Consider the following 17,083-nt stretch of genomic DNA (forward strand, 5'->3'; position numbering starts at 1 on the left):
GAAATTTTGACAGGCACATCTTTTCAGGAATAAATACACAGTGTTTATACTATGTGAATACTGACGTGTTCTGTCAGTGTCCAAAGCCATCTGAAAACACAAATGCACTGTCCAAAACAAGAAGCCAAATTATAGCACTGCATCTATGACAATGACACCATGAATTTCTGTTTCCTAGCTGGTTCAGAGAATGGATAGGTGAAATCAGTCTAAAGCAAGGACCCAGTTGCAAGGAAAGACACAGGAAAAATGGTTAGCACACTTAACCGAAATATCTCCACTGTGCAGTTTTTGTTAAGAGACGTGTTTCTATACTTGTACACTGTAATTTAGGCTATCATGCAGAGTCATTGTTTTAAGATGTGGCAAACACTCCCACATGTCAGTTTTTAGAATAGTGTGGTGTGATCAGAACAAACTTACCTTCCCAGCTCTTCCCCAATTTCATAAACATCCTCCACCTTCTGTTGCTTGAACACAGCCATACCTGGGCTTTTCATTGATGCACAAAGATGATGTAACTAGAACATTAAGAAAGAATGACATTCATTACAATCTTCCAACAGGCAAGGAATCAGCAAAACAAGTTTCTGGTTTAGATCTGTTGGAGCTCATTCATGGCCAAATATACTGTTGATCAATCAAAATAATTAACTTTACAGTCTCAGCCAAACAGTGAGGGTCCAAATCTGGAAAGAGGTGAGTGCCTTTAAGTGAAGAGGGTTCTTGTCCCTCACTGAGGTACCGGAGCACATATTTAACCAGAAGCATGGAACATATCTTGAAATATAATTGTGATGGAAATAAGGCAAACAATTAATAATTTGACAAAACCATGCACAGTAAAGCCTCCATATAACACTAAAGAGAACTCGCATGAGAATCAGCATTACAGACTTCTTCATTAAAGCATCAGCAGGCAGACCATGAACCAAGAAGACCACCAGGCAAAGCTTCCTTGTTCCCAAGTCAGGCAGTGCTTCTGAACCACATAGACATGACAGTAAATGGAAATCTGAATCGTGGCTGCAAAAAAGGTACTATGATGCTATCTTCAAAGTTTTTGGTGCAATGTCTTTCATCTTACATTACACACTTCAAATAAGAAAAACATGAGCAGCATTTGTTGCACCCGTTGCTCTGTGTAACTGACATGTTTCCTGGACACAATCTTTTACATTGATAAGCTCTGTGAGGTCTGGAAAGACAAGCCTCACATTGGCACATTTAAGCGTCTGGGAGTGCATTAATGCTGTGCTGCTTTTGGAAGAGAAGATCATCAGAGATTACACTGTTCCTCAGGATATAAACACCCATAGGGCAACATAAATTGTTAACAGAATGGATTTTAACACAATAACCACCCGGGTGGTTTACGACATCTTTGGCATTTCCTGTGTAGATGAACACTAGCAGAATCCCCAGTGGCCCAAACAATATCCACTATTTAGACCAGAATGTGTAAAATTGCTCTAAGATCTCTAGCATCACAATAAAATCTAACTACATAAAGCCATATAGTTCTTCTCACACATCTCCAGGTTTGAGCAGCATATTTGCACTTCTCAATGTATTGTACATTTCCTTATGAATCCCAGTTGCTGCTGGCTTCAGATGCACCAAGGACTTCCAGGTCCCCTATTTCTATGCAGCTCCTGCATGTTTTGATACTTTAGAAATGAGCTCTTTTCAATCTCACAAGAAAATTCAGCTATTTTGATAAACCAGTAGACTTATGAAAAAAACAGGACAAAGTATCAAAAAGCAATTGCAAGGTTCTTGCCAAGTTGAAATGCACATATTTTTAAAGATTTTTCTCTGACAAAAGCATACACCATAAACAAGAAAACACTGTAAAAATCTAACAGCTTGTCAAAATCCACCCAGCTTTTGTCATGCACTTACCTCAGAAAAAAGGACTGGCTCTTTTGTTTTCCTCCTCCGTTTTTATAAACCATTGGTATCTAACACATGAGAGGGATACTGAGGATCATTTCAGTTCTTTTCCAAGTGTTCCAACTCCTGTTGTTTCAAAGGAACAGAAATAGTCTCTTAGCACTTTTACATATACCTACCCATTAGGACAAAAATTACTTGGCTTCTCTATTTCAAGCAGAAGAGCTACTGGATCAACTTTTACAGTTATAGTAGTTTAGCAATAGCATTCACTCTTTCAAAACACAGCAGCAATAAGGAACACCAGCAAAATCAGTTGTCCCTCTGTCAGGTGCTCAGCACCAGTTACACAACACAGAGCTCAGAAGCAGTACCTGCTTCCATCCTCCAGTGCCGCAGTTGTTGTAATTCCATGATGGCTCTCATAATATACTTAACATCTCTGTGCAGCACATCCTTCTGGATTTCCATTTCTGAAGCACGAGGTGATCCAGGGAGACTTTGTGGGCATTCGTTTCCCTTCACTCTTCCACACTGTACCCATTAGGTGGGGCCCACAGCCAGCATAAGCTTTTTCCTCCAAGATGGAGAAGATACAGGGCACATGCATTATTCCAGCAAACCCCATTCCTTCTCCTCAGGAGACTCATAGCTTCACTTTTATTAGCTTATGTGAAATATTTCAGCTATACATCAAAACTGCCTGTGCTCCTTTTTGAAGGGTGTGTGTATCTGCATCCCTCATGGGATAGTATGCATATTGCAAGTTGGTCATACCACATCACATCGGGCACATTACCAAGACATATCCATTTCTGTCAACACTTCAGAAGTTACTATTTCCACTTCATGACAGACACCTGCAGGCATCTCACGGAGGAGAGGGAGATACAAAGTATCCCTAGCAATAGCTATCATGACCTCAATGGCAGCCTTGCTGAATGTCTCCACTGCAGATGTGATGGCTCTCTTAAAGGCTGTCACACCTAGAGCATTTTCATTAACCATGCAGTTTCAAAACCCTGCAATGGAGACAAATTTACTTCCCACGCCTTCCTGTATAACTGTGCTCTAGCAACGATCTCTCTTATCTGCCAGCTACTTAAGGCAAATGATAGAAACCACACAGGTTGTGACACTGAAGACCAGAATAACCACAGCACTATTAAAGTAGAGTGTAGAAATCCACACTTGTATTTGTGAGCCTGGAATAGATGTGTCACAACATGGGTTGGTTTGTCTCACTTGCACTTTCCATCCCCATACCTTCTCAGCCATTGTCTGGCTGATCCTTACTTTGCCTATATTTCCAGGGTTTTTCCAAGATGAAGCCAAGTGAACTGTTGCACTGCTTGGCTCATTAATTCCCTTCCCAAAACCACATTCATGCGTAGGACTCCTTTCTCTCAATGAAAATAAACAACTCAAATTCTGCTTTATAAGCAAATTATTGTATCCCTCAAGCAACCTTTCAGAATCCCAGTGAAAGCTCATTGAATAATATTGCTCAGGGCTTGAAACTAGAGTCAATAAAAGCTTTATTGGCATTTACAAGAATGAGGACATCTCTAAGCTATTGGCTCCATGTTAAGTTCAAATGAAGTTACTTACAGTTGTTCAAAGTAGGATTTTCTGAAGTGTTAGTGCAAAGTCTAGTTCAACACCCAAAGACTTAAGCAAAGGACAAAGCCAAGCCTTGCCAAAAACCACAAAGCTTTTGCTTATTCTGAACTGCAAGACTAAGTTCTGAGCACATGCAAAAGTCAAGTATGGGAAAATCCCCACATATTAAGACATACTGCTGAGACTTGCCCAGAGATTATAAATCTCTCAAACTGCCTACTCCCTTCACCAGAATCCCGAGGTATGAAGCTAAAAATAATATTAACAAAAGCAAACAAACCTAAAATAAAACCTCTGTTCCAAGAATTTGTGGTTCAGAAGAGCAAGTTAAAAACACTGGTTTGAGAACAGGGAACCCATCCAAGATACCTCTCGGAACATAGCCACTTTATGTTTGATTGACAAATTTCATTTGTCAATCAGTTCCCAGTATCCTCCAAAGAACACACCTACATCTGCAGATGCATAGAATCTGTGCAATACTATCTAAAAAAAATAACCAGAAAATTCTCAACACCAAGGAACTGTTCAAGTGTCCAAATCAGCCAAGAGCCTTGTTTTTGAAGACTGAACACAAAACTGTTCCAAAGTGTTCAGACTCTCCAATCGTACCTCTGACATGCTGGTGTCAGAACATGTCTATCACTTCACATTATCTTGTACTGCCTTCCACTCTCATTACCTCTGCAGATAACTCTCACTGGCTTTCACCCAATAGTCACAGTTAGCAGATGCCCAAAATAAATCACATACTTGATAATCTGAGACAATTGTCATTAGCAAATAAGAAAATGAAGATAACCTTCACAAATTTACAATTCATCTGAAATAAAAATGCCGTTCACAAGCATAAACATAACCCTTCCTAGATATTACATTCTGATCTTCAGAAACTAGGGTGATTTCACATACACAGATTTAACCTACAACGTTTTCATTGGATTCCATTTGCAGATACAGAACACAAGTATATCAATGGAGGAATGAGAGCCTTAATCCTTTTCTCTAGGCAGATGGTGATTTCCTTACACTGACCAGGGAAAGCAGATTGAATTAGGGATGGTCATTCATCTTTGATTCATTCCAACAAAGAAGTTGTATATTCACCGTTTGAGAAAGCAGCAATGATCAGCTTTGTTTTCTGATACTCTCTCTATGCTAACACTTCTGGAGCATGGGTCCAAAACAATATCGCAATACAATGAGCCAGGACCATGAGAATCACTTAGGTGCTGCACCAAAATTCAGTAAATTCAGAAGGATCACGTAATCTGCTGCAGTGTTTTTTCGATCAGACCAGAGCTTTAACAGCTCCAAAGCAAGCTCTGCAGAGGAGATAACCTTCTGTGTTCTTTCACAGAACGTGCCATGTTCTTTCCTCAACCATCCCACATTGGAGCCATCTCTTTATACCACCCTCTTTGCACTAGGATTCCTAACAGTGAGCATTTTAATATGAAGGCCAGCTTCTACTCAGTATTCATATTATTTACGGGGTTTCCATAATGATATTATATCATTTATGTAAAGCATAAGTATATGGTACTTCACCTTTTACTCCTCTATCCAACTCCCCTTTACACAAGAGAACAAATATACTCCCAAATATCACAATGAGGCAAAGTATTGTTTATGCCATGCAAATAATTTTCCTTCATGCATGTAAACAAACTTGTAGCAAAACCAGAAACAAAACACAGACCTCTGAGGTTTCGGTTTCAGGCACTAGAAATGTGTCCTGTGTAATCTATTACTTCACATTCCTAAACTATCATACCATAAAACTGGATCTTATTTACTGTTTCCCACATCACCATTTCACATTCTGACCTAAGACATACATTTGAACACAAAGACATCAATAAAAAAGATACTTTTATTCCAACATTGAAGGGCCTTTTTAATGCATCTTGTGCTGTGCATAAAGAAAATTGATCTGAAGAAATCTACTTTTCTGAATAGTGTGACAGAAGCCACCTTAAAAGAAGAATGAAGTAAATCCTACTTCTCTCTTTTAAAAAAGGTTTCCCTGCATAGGACAGTTTTTAGTCTGTCATTGCCAAATTACTTCATAATCAATTACTAGTCTACACTTGTCAAATCCATAAATGTCCACCGACCACTGAACATGAGCAGGATTACAGAAAACAGAGATGAGAAGTAAACTCTGTCTTCTACCCTAAAGAGACCAGTTTCAAGACCATTCAAGCTGACTAAGTTTATATTCTCAAGTACCTGACATAAGATGAATCACTAAATCCTTTGTCAAACTTATAAGCATCCCCTGTGGTATGTTTTTATACTACAAGACAATAGTTATATTAAGCCAAAATCCAAAACACGTTAGAACAGACCAAAGTAGCAACTTCCCTTATAAGTCAGGTTTTAATACTGAAAAGTGACCAAAACCATTTAGAATCAAACCTGGACTGTTTAAAATTAGTACTTTGCAAAAAAAGCCCAAAACAAAACCCAAAGCCACCAAACAAATTCAAGTGATGTTGTCGTCTAGTTTTGATGTCTTATACTAAAATTAAACAGATTGTTATAAGCATTAGAGTGTACTCCTCTATCAACTTTCTCAACTCCATTCTTTCTCTTCTTTTTTTGTCCTAGAAAAGACTAAGAAATCCAAATAGCAAAAACCAAGTAATTTTTACCCTCTGCTTTCAAGTAAACATAATCAAAGCACAATTAAAAGTTAAATTATTTTCAGTTTCACCTAAATATTTTCCTGTCAGAAAACAGCGGCCTAATTCTTTTTTTCTGTCAGAAAACTTAGGCAGTTATTAGTACCTATGTGCCCAAAAAGGACACAAAACACACCCAACATCCAAGCACTTCAGTCTCATTATAGAATCACTACTCCTGTCACAAGCTCTCAAGGGATCCCTTTCTGACCTTCCAAATTTACTCTGCAGTAATTACATGTTTGGTGAATGACCCAAGACCGCATTTCCAAGCCTCCACTTGAAGCCTACGTACCAAATGCAGCTATTTACGGCTCTCCAACAGACAGCTAACTGCCAGGCCTCCCGCTGAAACTGATCCTAAAGCTCTCGCGTGCTTGAATGATGAGGTTGGTGTGGACTCCTCGACAGACAGGGCACAGGGGGAAGCCCACAATGCCTGGCACGCTGGCATGGCATCGCAAAGCCCTGCTCCCCGTCTCTGAGGCGCCTTCAGGATTATTACTGAAGATAAGACACATCACTGCCCCAAAGTGAGATCTAGTCTGTACAATCTGCATTCCTTGCATAAGCAAATAAAGGACATCAGAAAGTCTGAAACCTACATATTGCTTCAGAACAGACACCTCTAGAGAGTCAGAGTTTTTCCCCACACATTAGACAAGTGAGCACAGTGATTTTTATCTTTTTGCAGCTGGTGACTGGTCAGCCAAAGCAGGAACAACTGCCACGCATTTCCACCCTCTCACCCACACCTTGTTCTTGGCAGTCCTCTAAAAGGATGCAGGCCAGACAAAACTTGCCCTCACTGCACTGTGTCACCCCAGAACCTCTAGTTCACTGCTCAGAGAAGCAAGTGTTAGAAACCCACAGGATCCCAAGCAAAACTGAAGGAAATCAGATCGCAGCTTATGGATAAACATGATGGAGTTGCACAACGGAATGACATGAGTAAGCTGAGGTATGAACCCTGGACCTACTGTCACAAACAGCTTTGGACAGAAACACCACTAGATTGAGTGGTGTGTAACACCAAAGGGTGTACTTCTGAAACTATGGCATTCCCCAGCCCTTGTGGGACCTCCTCGGGGATAAATAACAGCTGCTCGCTGGGGAGATGATCCGGGAGCTGCCTTCTCCTGCAGCCGACAGCTGCAGGACAGCTAGCAGACACAGCCTAAGGTGGAAACAGTACTAAATGCGCTGTGCGGACGGGAGGATCAAGTGTAACCCACCCCACAAGCACGTCTGACAGACCCGCATCGCAGCCACCAGACTGACGTGGGGAAGGAACCACCGCCCTGCTGCTGACCCCAGCACTCCCCACCGCGCAGACTGCCCCAGCCACACAGACTCCACAGCTGCGCGACTTTAGCCTGGCGAGGCGATGAAAGCGCCCCTGAAGCCGACGGGTAGCGCAGGGAGAGACAGAAACTAAGAGACAAAGAGGCAGAGGAGACCGACGCCGGCTGATGGAGTCAGCGCCCACTTACCGCCGGCCTCCCTCGGGCGCCGCTCTCCGCGTCGCCGCCGGGCCGGCTCACCGCGCGTGCCGTGAGGGGGCGGCGCCGGCCGCCGCTCACCGGAGAGGCCGCCGGGGCTGCGCCCGCCGCCCGCCCCCGGGCGGGAGGGACGGCCGGACGGCAGCAGGGAGGGGCCGCGGGGCTCTGCACCTCGCCGCGGGCCGGCGCCGCGCCCCCTCGCGGACCGCCGCGCCCAGGGCCCCGGGAGCGGGAACCCCATTCCGCGGCGCGGGCAGGTGCGCCCCGACCCCCGCCGCGGTTCCCGAGGCACAAACTGGGGCAGCGCCCGCTCGCCCCCCTCCCGGAGTCCGAGCGCCGCCGCTCCCGGCCACAGCGCGGGGCGCGGTAACACAGGGAGCCGAGGGCTCCGCTGTGGGAAGAGGTGGATCCTCATCCACCTCCCACAAAGAAAACGGAGAAACGAGACAGAAAACCGCCCTCCACCTTTCTCTTGTGCCCCGAGGCCGGCGCCCTGCTCATCCCACGCCGCTCCCAAGGCAGCAGCGTCCCTGGCCTCGCCCCTAACCCCGGTGGAGGAAGGGATGCGCGCCGGCTGCCTCAGAGGAGCGCTCCCGCAGCAAGTGCGGGTCCGCGCGGGTTGTTCTCCGGGCACGGCCGATAAGCAATTCATCAGGGCAGCACCAGGCACCTGGCACGGGTCGCTTACCAGCCATCATTCCTTGCCTCTTCTGGGTAGCAACTGGTCCCGAATTTACAGAAGAGCTCGATCTTGTTCAGTTTTCAGCAGCCATCATATATAACAAAACAAACTCCTTATTTACTCCAGAAACCAAAAGGCCCTCAATCTCAGAAACAGAGTTGTGCTCTGTTTCATCAATGATCAAGCTGACTTATGCTGCAATGAGAACAGAAAGTTCCAGCAAGGGGCACATTGATAAAGGTAACAGCTGCCTGATGTGGCTTCAGCAATAGTATTTTGATATGTGTTTCCTGTGCACTGCCTAAAGGACAAGTTACCACTTGGCATCACCACCAGTGACAGCCCTGCATTCCTACACTTGAAATGTAGATATGTGCTTAGTCATATCTAAACCTTCCAGACCATCATAGCTCTCCCCGGTTGATGAGGGAATATCTCAGAGGTAGGACCTGGTTTCTTCTGCTTCAGTAGATTGAGGATATATGAAAACAATACCAAGGAAATAGGGCCAACAAGGTGAATTCATTAGAGAAGCATCATCTGCAGAAGCATTGTGCCATATTCTGTACAAGCCTAAATCTAAGCCTACACTGGTTTTGTGTGTTCCAAAACTCAACATTACCCAGTGAAATTCCTTGTTGTTTCAAGAAACTATTGTAAGAGAAAGAAGAGCGCAGGCTTCCAATCCTGACTGTGGATCTCAAAATGCATTAATTTGCACTACTATATCAAACATTTGCAACACTGTTTTCCAAGTTGCCCTAGACCAGATATTGGCTACAAACAATAACGTCCTTCATCTGTTTACTCTCCCGTCTTAAAGACATTCCTGAAACTTGTACAACTAGATTTTCTCCCTTGTTATGTGGCAGACAGTGTAGTAAATACTGTTTGATCTCTTTTTTTTTTTGTTCTGGGCAAGTTATTATCCAACACCTGTTAATGAGGAATGATGTGGTATTGTTCATACCTTTGAAATCAAATGTAAATGCCAGGCTGCCTTCATTTCCAGTTCTCTATGCAGTGAATATAATGCAAAGTTATGGCAAATTGTCATACATAAATAGTCAGGCTGCTTCCATTGCAATAAGTTGCAAAGATAGGTGAATTTCAAAATCGTTTTATACCAGGAAGGTGTCTAAAGTACCTAAATGAAGTGCTTTTTATTATCAGAGTGAAAAAGAAACTTGGCTTCAGACTTGCTGCAAGTCTAGAGAACTGAACTGTGTCCCTGCTCACTTGCCCTGGGAGTGGTGTTCACAGCACAGGAGTTCCACCCAGCTCTCCCAATTCCAAAAGGAAAGTGGCCACATCTGATACTGCGCACAGTGGAGGACGGGAAGTGGGAGCAATAGTAAAGGTTTCAAAGGGCAGTGCAAGAACCCTTTCTGAGGAAAATAAAAATATTTCATTCCTTGACCTTTAGTTTTACAACGTGATATGACCATGTGAAAGTCACAGCAATCCTCCTACAAAATTCTGACTACACAAGGGAGGCCACCTCTTTTGTTTGCTCTTGGCTTCAAGGAAGGGGATAAAACAGCAGCATTTGCCCTGAGAGGCCACGACTGCTTTTCAAATCACGAAAGCTCTAGACATAGAACAAACTCTATTTGAATTTAGTATCTGCTGACCAGTCCTGGAAGGTCTGCAAAAAGACCCTGGCTAGACTGACTCTCATCCCAGATGCCATGCCTGTAGGGTTTACAAGCCAAAATAAAGGTTCTGCACAAGCCAGATATTGCTTTTATATGGTTCTTCAGTTGTCTGCTCTTAAAACACAAACTTAAGTCTTCTTTATAACATGTTTGGCCATCAGGGAAAAAACCCTTATGTGCATACAGGACAAGAACAGGAAGGAAAAGCTGAGTAGCATTTGAAGCTGGCAGCACAAGCAAACACTGCAGTGCTTACTAACCATGCATTTACCACTCTCCTTTAGGAAGTGACAAAGAAGGAAGTACATATGTTCTGAAGGAGTCCCAGTCTTAAATACCAGAAAAACAACAACTGTATTTACAACAACAGGTAAACAGCTTATTTCAGAGTTTAATCACATATCACAGTGCCTGAAGACATCACCAAGTCAGTTAATTAGCTCCAACCTGAAGTTTTAGAGGCAGCTCACTGCAAAAAACAGTTTTGTACACACAAAACCTGTGTACAGCTCATTTGAAACGTAGGCAGGATACAGTCACACAAAAGTATCTCAAAGCCCAATTCTTCTTAATTTACCAGGTATACTCTAGTATTGCATGTTTAAATTACCTCTCTTTATAACACACCAGATAATTTAGAGTAGAGAAGAGATAGTTTTCTTATTTAATAACTATTTGGGTTTTTAATATCACATTCAGTATGTAGTCCTGCGTTTTGCTTTCTGGTTCATTCCCTGAAAAACTAGCACTGTTAGATGTGTATAACTGAGAGCAGTATGGCTTCTGCAGCATACTCCCATGATCAAAATACCACTCTACTGACTTGTGATTGAACCTTTTACCTTCTTTTCCAGGAGGAAGCTTCCAAGGCAGAGCACACCCTTCCTTTGCATTATCTGAGTGAATGTGTGTGAGAGTTTTTAAAGCTTCAGCACTACATGGCGTCTGCTTTCAGTGAGGTCAAGGAGCTGCAGATAAGGAAGCTATGTTTAGCACTTCTGAAAATCCCACAGAATGAACCCCTGACGTGCTGTAACACCAGTAGACTTCAGTGTGTTCTCTGCATGTCTCTTGAGGTACCCAGAACACGGTGATACTGCAGGTATTTGGTATCAGTTCACAGTAGGTGAGCTGCATTTATCCTTTCCAAGGTAACGCATTTATTCGGAATATGGTATTCAGCAACTTGTATCTGCTATACCTATCAGCCACACTCGCATCCTTGTTGCAATTCCATTGAGCACAGATGTCTCCAGCTCAAGCTGAAGGAGGAAACAGGAGCCTCAGCTGTTCTTTAACGGCCCCAGCAGCTGCAAGGCAACACAACCTACTCAAGCTAAATATGCCAAGTGTCTAAGAGAGGACACTGCTCCCTCTGTACTCTCTTCCCAGATTTTTCTCTTTATTCCTTTGACTTAAATTTTCAGTGTACAGGATAAGAATTTCATGGGCCAGAGCAAGTGAAATTATGCACTTGGCTATCAAAGGCTTTATCAGAACATCAGTGCCCAAGCCTACTAAAAAGGCTTCTAGTATTGGGAAATATCATATATGTTTCCTAGGAAGTCTGTTTCCTGTGAACGTTCATGCAAACTTCATCTTCCTTCCCTCACCCTCCTCTCCCAAGAAACTAAGGACACCAATCACGAGGTTACCCAGTCAGCATCACCTGCATACATGTCTACAGTTCATATCTTCATGCTTCAAAACCAAACTTGCATAACTGTTCCTCTGTAAAGACACAAATCATATTATCAGACAAAACCACCAATCTTTACTACTGGCACCTGCAGTTATTTCCATTTGTTGTGAAAAAAACACCCCAACAACTCTGAACAAACTGTAAAGTAATAAACAATTTATTTTTATATTTACATCAATCTTTATGAAAATAACATCACTTCTGTGATTCAAATTTCTTGTACCGCATACTGCTCATTCCTAACGTGGCACTTAAGGGATCATTCACTCAAACAGTTACATCATGTCATGAAATTGATTCATTTTCCCTTTTACCATTTTAGCATGACTGAACATAGAACTCTGTTGATTTTAAGACCATTCATTCCTGATGTCTTAAGAAAAAATCTTTCCCTTTTCTGGTGAAATGTCTTACCATGTTTACAAAGACTGAGAGGAAGGGGAGAATCTCTCACAGAAGATAACTGAAGGGCAACAAAAATCCTTTTTATTGATTACACAGTTGGTAAAAAAATAACAAAACACCAAACAATCTGATAACACTGGATGATAATACTACCTGTACACATGTACAGATACAGCAGAAATACTGCGCAGTTCTAGTATCTAGAGGTGTAGTGCACCAATTTCTTGCTTATTTAACAGAAGATAATAGAACATTTAACACACTGAAAAGCCATGCATACATGTGTGAAGACAGGAATATTCTGCAAGATGCAACTTAGTGGTTGGATTTACATCACAAACTGGGAATCACACATAGGAATACTTTGCACTTAAGTGCATGACTTTGAAGTTAAAAAATAGTCTGAAAAATCTTTATTTGCACTGACAGGGTAATTTCTTATTAAGTGGCTGGCATGAATGTTAAACCCTGCTGCACCATTTCAGAAGTTTATCCCTAAATACAAACACTTGGTATCTAAGCAGTTCAGCTTTTTCCAGGCCACTAAGTCACTGTATTTTACTTGGTCTCATATGGATTAAATACCACCTGTGTATCTTTCATGTCCCTGCCTAGTTATTACTCTTCAAAGTTATCAGATTAAACACCACTAGAATGCTAAGTCACCCAAAGACATTTACAACAGCAAGGCAAGCTTCCCTTAATGTTGCTTCCTGCTATGTGTATCTTGTTGTTTTATGTAGATTTTTAGTGGTCAGAGCTTAGGCAACCTCTGCATTTTTTGACCTTTTAACTAAGGCATCAGTAATGATGCTTAACAAAATGAAGCCAACAGCTCATTGGGAACTTGAATGTAACAGCATCAACTCATTTCAGATTCACAAGCTAGCAAAATAACCAGAGGCAACATGATTTCTGTAAGCTTCCTAACATTCAGGTATTAGATTCACATAGTGGTATGAGAAACAGAGCTACTTAGTTTTACTGTACAATTGGGTAACAACTTGTATAATGAAACACAGCAACACACACACACAAAAATGTAACCGCTGGCAAAACTGTAAAAAAGAAATGGTGTTGTAACATTGCAGGTCATGTTTTGTCAGCTAGAGAACTTCCTCAACAATTGCCCTAAAGTTAGTTTTATCTTCACAATTTAAAGCCTTCAATTAAATCAGTCCAAAAACATCTCTTGAAGTCACTGGACTAATTCACAGTGAAGACTCAAAACTAAATAATAGACTTGTAAAAATAGGGTAGTTACATACTTCTAAATTCTTGATCTTAACATTTCAATTGATGCCACTGGAAGGAAGATCTCCAGCTTAGAAAGACTTCACTTAACACTTGAAAAGAAGATTAAACAAAAACAAAACCCCAAACATACAAAATGGACATTACAGATTGATTTAGAGACCAGCTCTTTCAAAACCAAGACAGCATAACTACAAGATTAGAAAACCTGGTCCCGTTTTTATACTCAAACACTGATTGTAACAAAAAAAAATACAGTACATGCAATAATATGAAAAACCTGCCTAATAAACTCAAGTACACAATTAAGAGTAACTAGGGAATAAAAAAAAAAAACAAACTACTGCTTACAATATACAATTAGTGGACATTTAGAAAGACAAATAACACAAATTACGATCATCACACCCTATGTTCCTCATTGGCAAGGATCTTTTTGCTAATTAAAAAAATATATTTCATGTAAGAAGCATACATTTTATATCAAAAGTACTCCTGGAATTTACAACATTCAGCACTGATGAAATATTTCCCTTCCAGATAGACTGACTGATAATATTGCTTATTTAAAGAGGTTACAAATATATTCTTAAAAAGAGAAAAAAAGGTGCTGTGAAACAGAGGCAGGATTTCTCCCTGCACACACTTATGTTTTCTAAAACAATTGCATGAGTATACATGATAAAGAAGTTCTACTTGTTCTTGGAAAACCAAAAGAAAACACAATGTAGAAGTCTGACGTACTTGACCATTCCTGATCATCAGTTTTGGTTTTTGCCAACTAGCCACTTTCCCAGAGCTGAGTGATTTGCTACCTTGTATTTGAATGCTAGTTTTATCATGACCCATCCAGACCCAACATTTAGGTCAATTCCAACAATCTAAAGATACAACAGCTCAGGAAAGAACACTCCAAAAGTCCATAGAATAGCCAGCAAGAAAGAAATCTTCCTCATCCTCAGAACTATTTAAGAGTATTCCTAGTCATCAAATGAGAAAGAATGACCTCTGGCCACACTTCCACAGTCAGAAATACTACAGGTACACACTCCAAATGTTTCCTTAGAGCTGTTTTGTAGGATGTGCATGAAAAGCTGTGCACATTAGGAGATCACGATATTTTCCTGCTGGAAAAGATTCCTGAATTTCTGTGTGCATGCTGTGACCTTTAGGCTCCTTTGACTGATGGATAAATACTGTTTTAGGAAACCTATCGCTACCGCTGTTGTACAACAGTTAAACATTCATGCACAACAATGCTGTAATTCTTCTTAAAGACAAAGACTTTGTCTTACTTTAAGCCCTAAATAGGAAGAAGCATAAAGTTAAATTCTTTTAAAAGGCCTTCAACAGGCAGACAACTAGTTATCTACTAAAACATGGTGATCCTGTGACAAGCTCCATTCTTCTTCTGTAATAGTTGGGTTTTTGTTGTGGCTTTTTTGAAACACTATAAATCAAAAAACTGAGTAAAAATTGACTAAGCAGAATTTAATCTATAAACTCCTTTGCATTAACAAGATTCTTTATTGACACAGTTGCCCAGAAAAGCATAAATCATGTTTTATATCACTTTTTCAGTATACACTGAACATTTAATGACAAATAGGCATTTATTTTACCTTTAAATATATATATTCAAGTGTTCCATTTGATGATCCATGGTCACTTGTCACATGATTTCATGTCACTTTAGGAAAGTAAACATAATGTACAACTTCCTGTGCTTCACTGCATACTCATCTAGTTTGTAACCTCAAGAATGGCTAGTTTATTCAAGGACAACATGATGAAAGCCATTTATTGAACCAACCCGAAACCAAAACATGTGATGTCCTCCCCATGTTGAACCTGCACTAGAAATAAAAAATCTGATTACATCAAAAAAAACACAGAATGGCAATGAATGTAGCAAAACGGAGCGTGGACTTCTCTCACTACTGTTTCACATGCAGGCACTGAGAGTGCACTGCAGGGAAACATCTGGCAATCCAGCCGATTGACTAAACCAAGACAGATATTAAGTGCTCTACATACAACTTCACGAACATAAATGTAAACAGAAGTGTTTGGCCTCCATACAAAGCAATATTTCTGAAAGTGCTGGGGTTTGGAAATTTGTCCTGCATATTTCCCCAAAGGAACTAGTTTACATTCTGTTTGACAGGATCAATAAAGTGTTTTGGAGGTTAACTCACTTTGGTCATAATCCCAAAGAAAAGTTTATGTCGAGTAGTTTCAACCATCCTCCTCATCATCACTAATAAGGTCTCTTTTTTCTACACATGTGTCTCGTTCACGCAGGAAATCCTCACGAATGGCTTCTAGTTCAGTTAGTTCAAGACGCACTTTCTCCAGGTGATAGGTCCTCCGGTTTCTGATCTGACGTAATGGAAAAGGATTCAGGTCTCCAAAAGCAATACCAGTGAGTTTCCTGTAAGATTACACAACATTAGAAGACTATCATTTAAAATTAGTTTTGAACTTTATCCATATGAATATTTAGCACATGGTTCATATCTCTGGTCTCCTTCAAATACCTGACAGGTCTCTGATGTTACAAATATTACAAGAAAGCCATATAAAGCACTCAATTTTAAAGTTATTTCAAAGGATAAAGTGTTATCAAATACTCAACAGTTGGCAAAGCCATCTGCCAACACCAAATAATGTTGTAGCTACTACAGCCTTGATAGCACTGATCAGAAGATGTAAGCTTGGCCAATTAGAGCTTCATTGGCTAGACCCAATACCTGGTATATCCAATTACATCACTCTTCCATCATGTTGCATTACACTATAGTTATTAGTTTTGCTGTGACTAAACTAATCTGACTCATCAATGCAAAGACAGAGTTAACAGATCGACTACACAATGATTTAGTATCTAAAAACTATTTACTGAAGGAAAAAGGGAATTGGAATTTGACATCATTATCAGATGAACCCAAATATTAAGAAAATGGTTTTGGACAGTTTATTTAAGGCTAAGCTCTCCTGAGGTTTGCATTTTTGAGTGAACAGGAATGACTTCCTGATATTTACAAATATTTATTTATAAATACTAAGAAACAGAACATATTCCAATGGCTTCTCTACCTGTGCATAACATGCTATAGAACACAGATTCCATTTGTGGAAAAACCTAACAATGACATCCTAGAACCTACAACATAATTATGCACATGTCTGTAGAGACTTTTTTTCCACTAGAGAGCTTAAACTTAGAAATTTAGTGCAAAATTGGAAATTGTGCAACACAATTTTCTAACCTGTTCAAGTGTCCATGAATTCCAGAAAAGTAGTATTTTTGATTTTTTCCTCTACAACTAGATGACTTTTTGCCTGTGTTAGGAAAGACATTATTCTACATGCTTCTGCAATTTTCAGTTCTGATGCTGTAAAACTTGTAATAAATTGGTAGAATAAAAAAAATTGGGTGGTTTGAATCACACCTTCCCAGTTGCCGCAAGCAAATTGACATTCCCCTAGGTGGCAATACTCTACCAATTTCCACTCTGCCTTGTTAAAATCCTAAAAAGTCCAGATTTACAGACCAGCAGAGTGTATTGGTGTTGTAAATCTCATTGATGCACCAAATTCTATTCTCACGTGAGCTCACCATCTGCCAAAGTCAGCTGATCAGCTCATTTTGTTAAACCAAAATACAA

At 40.7% G+C, this 17,083-nt stretch overlaps 2 protein-coding genes across 4 annotated transcripts in view; both read right to left on the reverse strand.

Moving 5' to 3' along the window:
- The window catches only part of DAPK2 (death associated protein kinase 2), a 54,283-nt gene extending 46,496 nt beyond the window's left edge, over nucleotides 1–7,787 (reverse strand). For all 3 annotated transcript variants that reach the window (XM_061999656.1, XM_061999657.1, XM_061999655.1), the window contains exons 1-3: nucleotides 7,703–7,787; nucleotides 1,906–2,022; nucleotides 424–521 (exon numbers count right to left, since the gene is read on the reverse strand). In XM_061999656.1, the coding sequence (XP_061855640.1) occupies nucleotides 424–500 (77 nt within the window). In that variant the 5' untranslated portion in view covers nucleotides 501–521; nucleotides 1,906–2,022; nucleotides 7,703–7,787. The remainder of the gene's footprint in view (nucleotides 1–423; nucleotides 522–1,905; nucleotides 2,023–7,702) is intronic.
- Nucleotides 7,788–11,892: 4,105 nt separating this feature from the next.
- Nucleotides 11,893–17,083, reverse strand: part of TBC1D2B (TBC1 domain family member 2B) — a 34,394-nt gene continuing 29,203 nt past the window's right edge. Inside the window, exon 13 of the mRNA XM_061999351.1 lies at nucleotides 11,893–15,846. Within this exon, the coding sequence (XP_061855335.1) occupies nucleotides 15,651–15,846 (196 nt within the window). The 3' untranslated portion in view covers nucleotides 11,893–15,650. The remainder of the gene's footprint in view (nucleotides 15,847–17,083) is intronic.

The sequence above is a fragment of the Colius striatus genome, chromosome 7, assembly GCF_028858725.1.
Source record: "Colius striatus isolate bColStr4 chromosome 7, bColStr4.1.hap1, whole genome shotgun sequence".
NCBI lineage: Eukaryota > Metazoa > Chordata > Aves > Coliiformes > Coliidae > Colius > Colius striatus.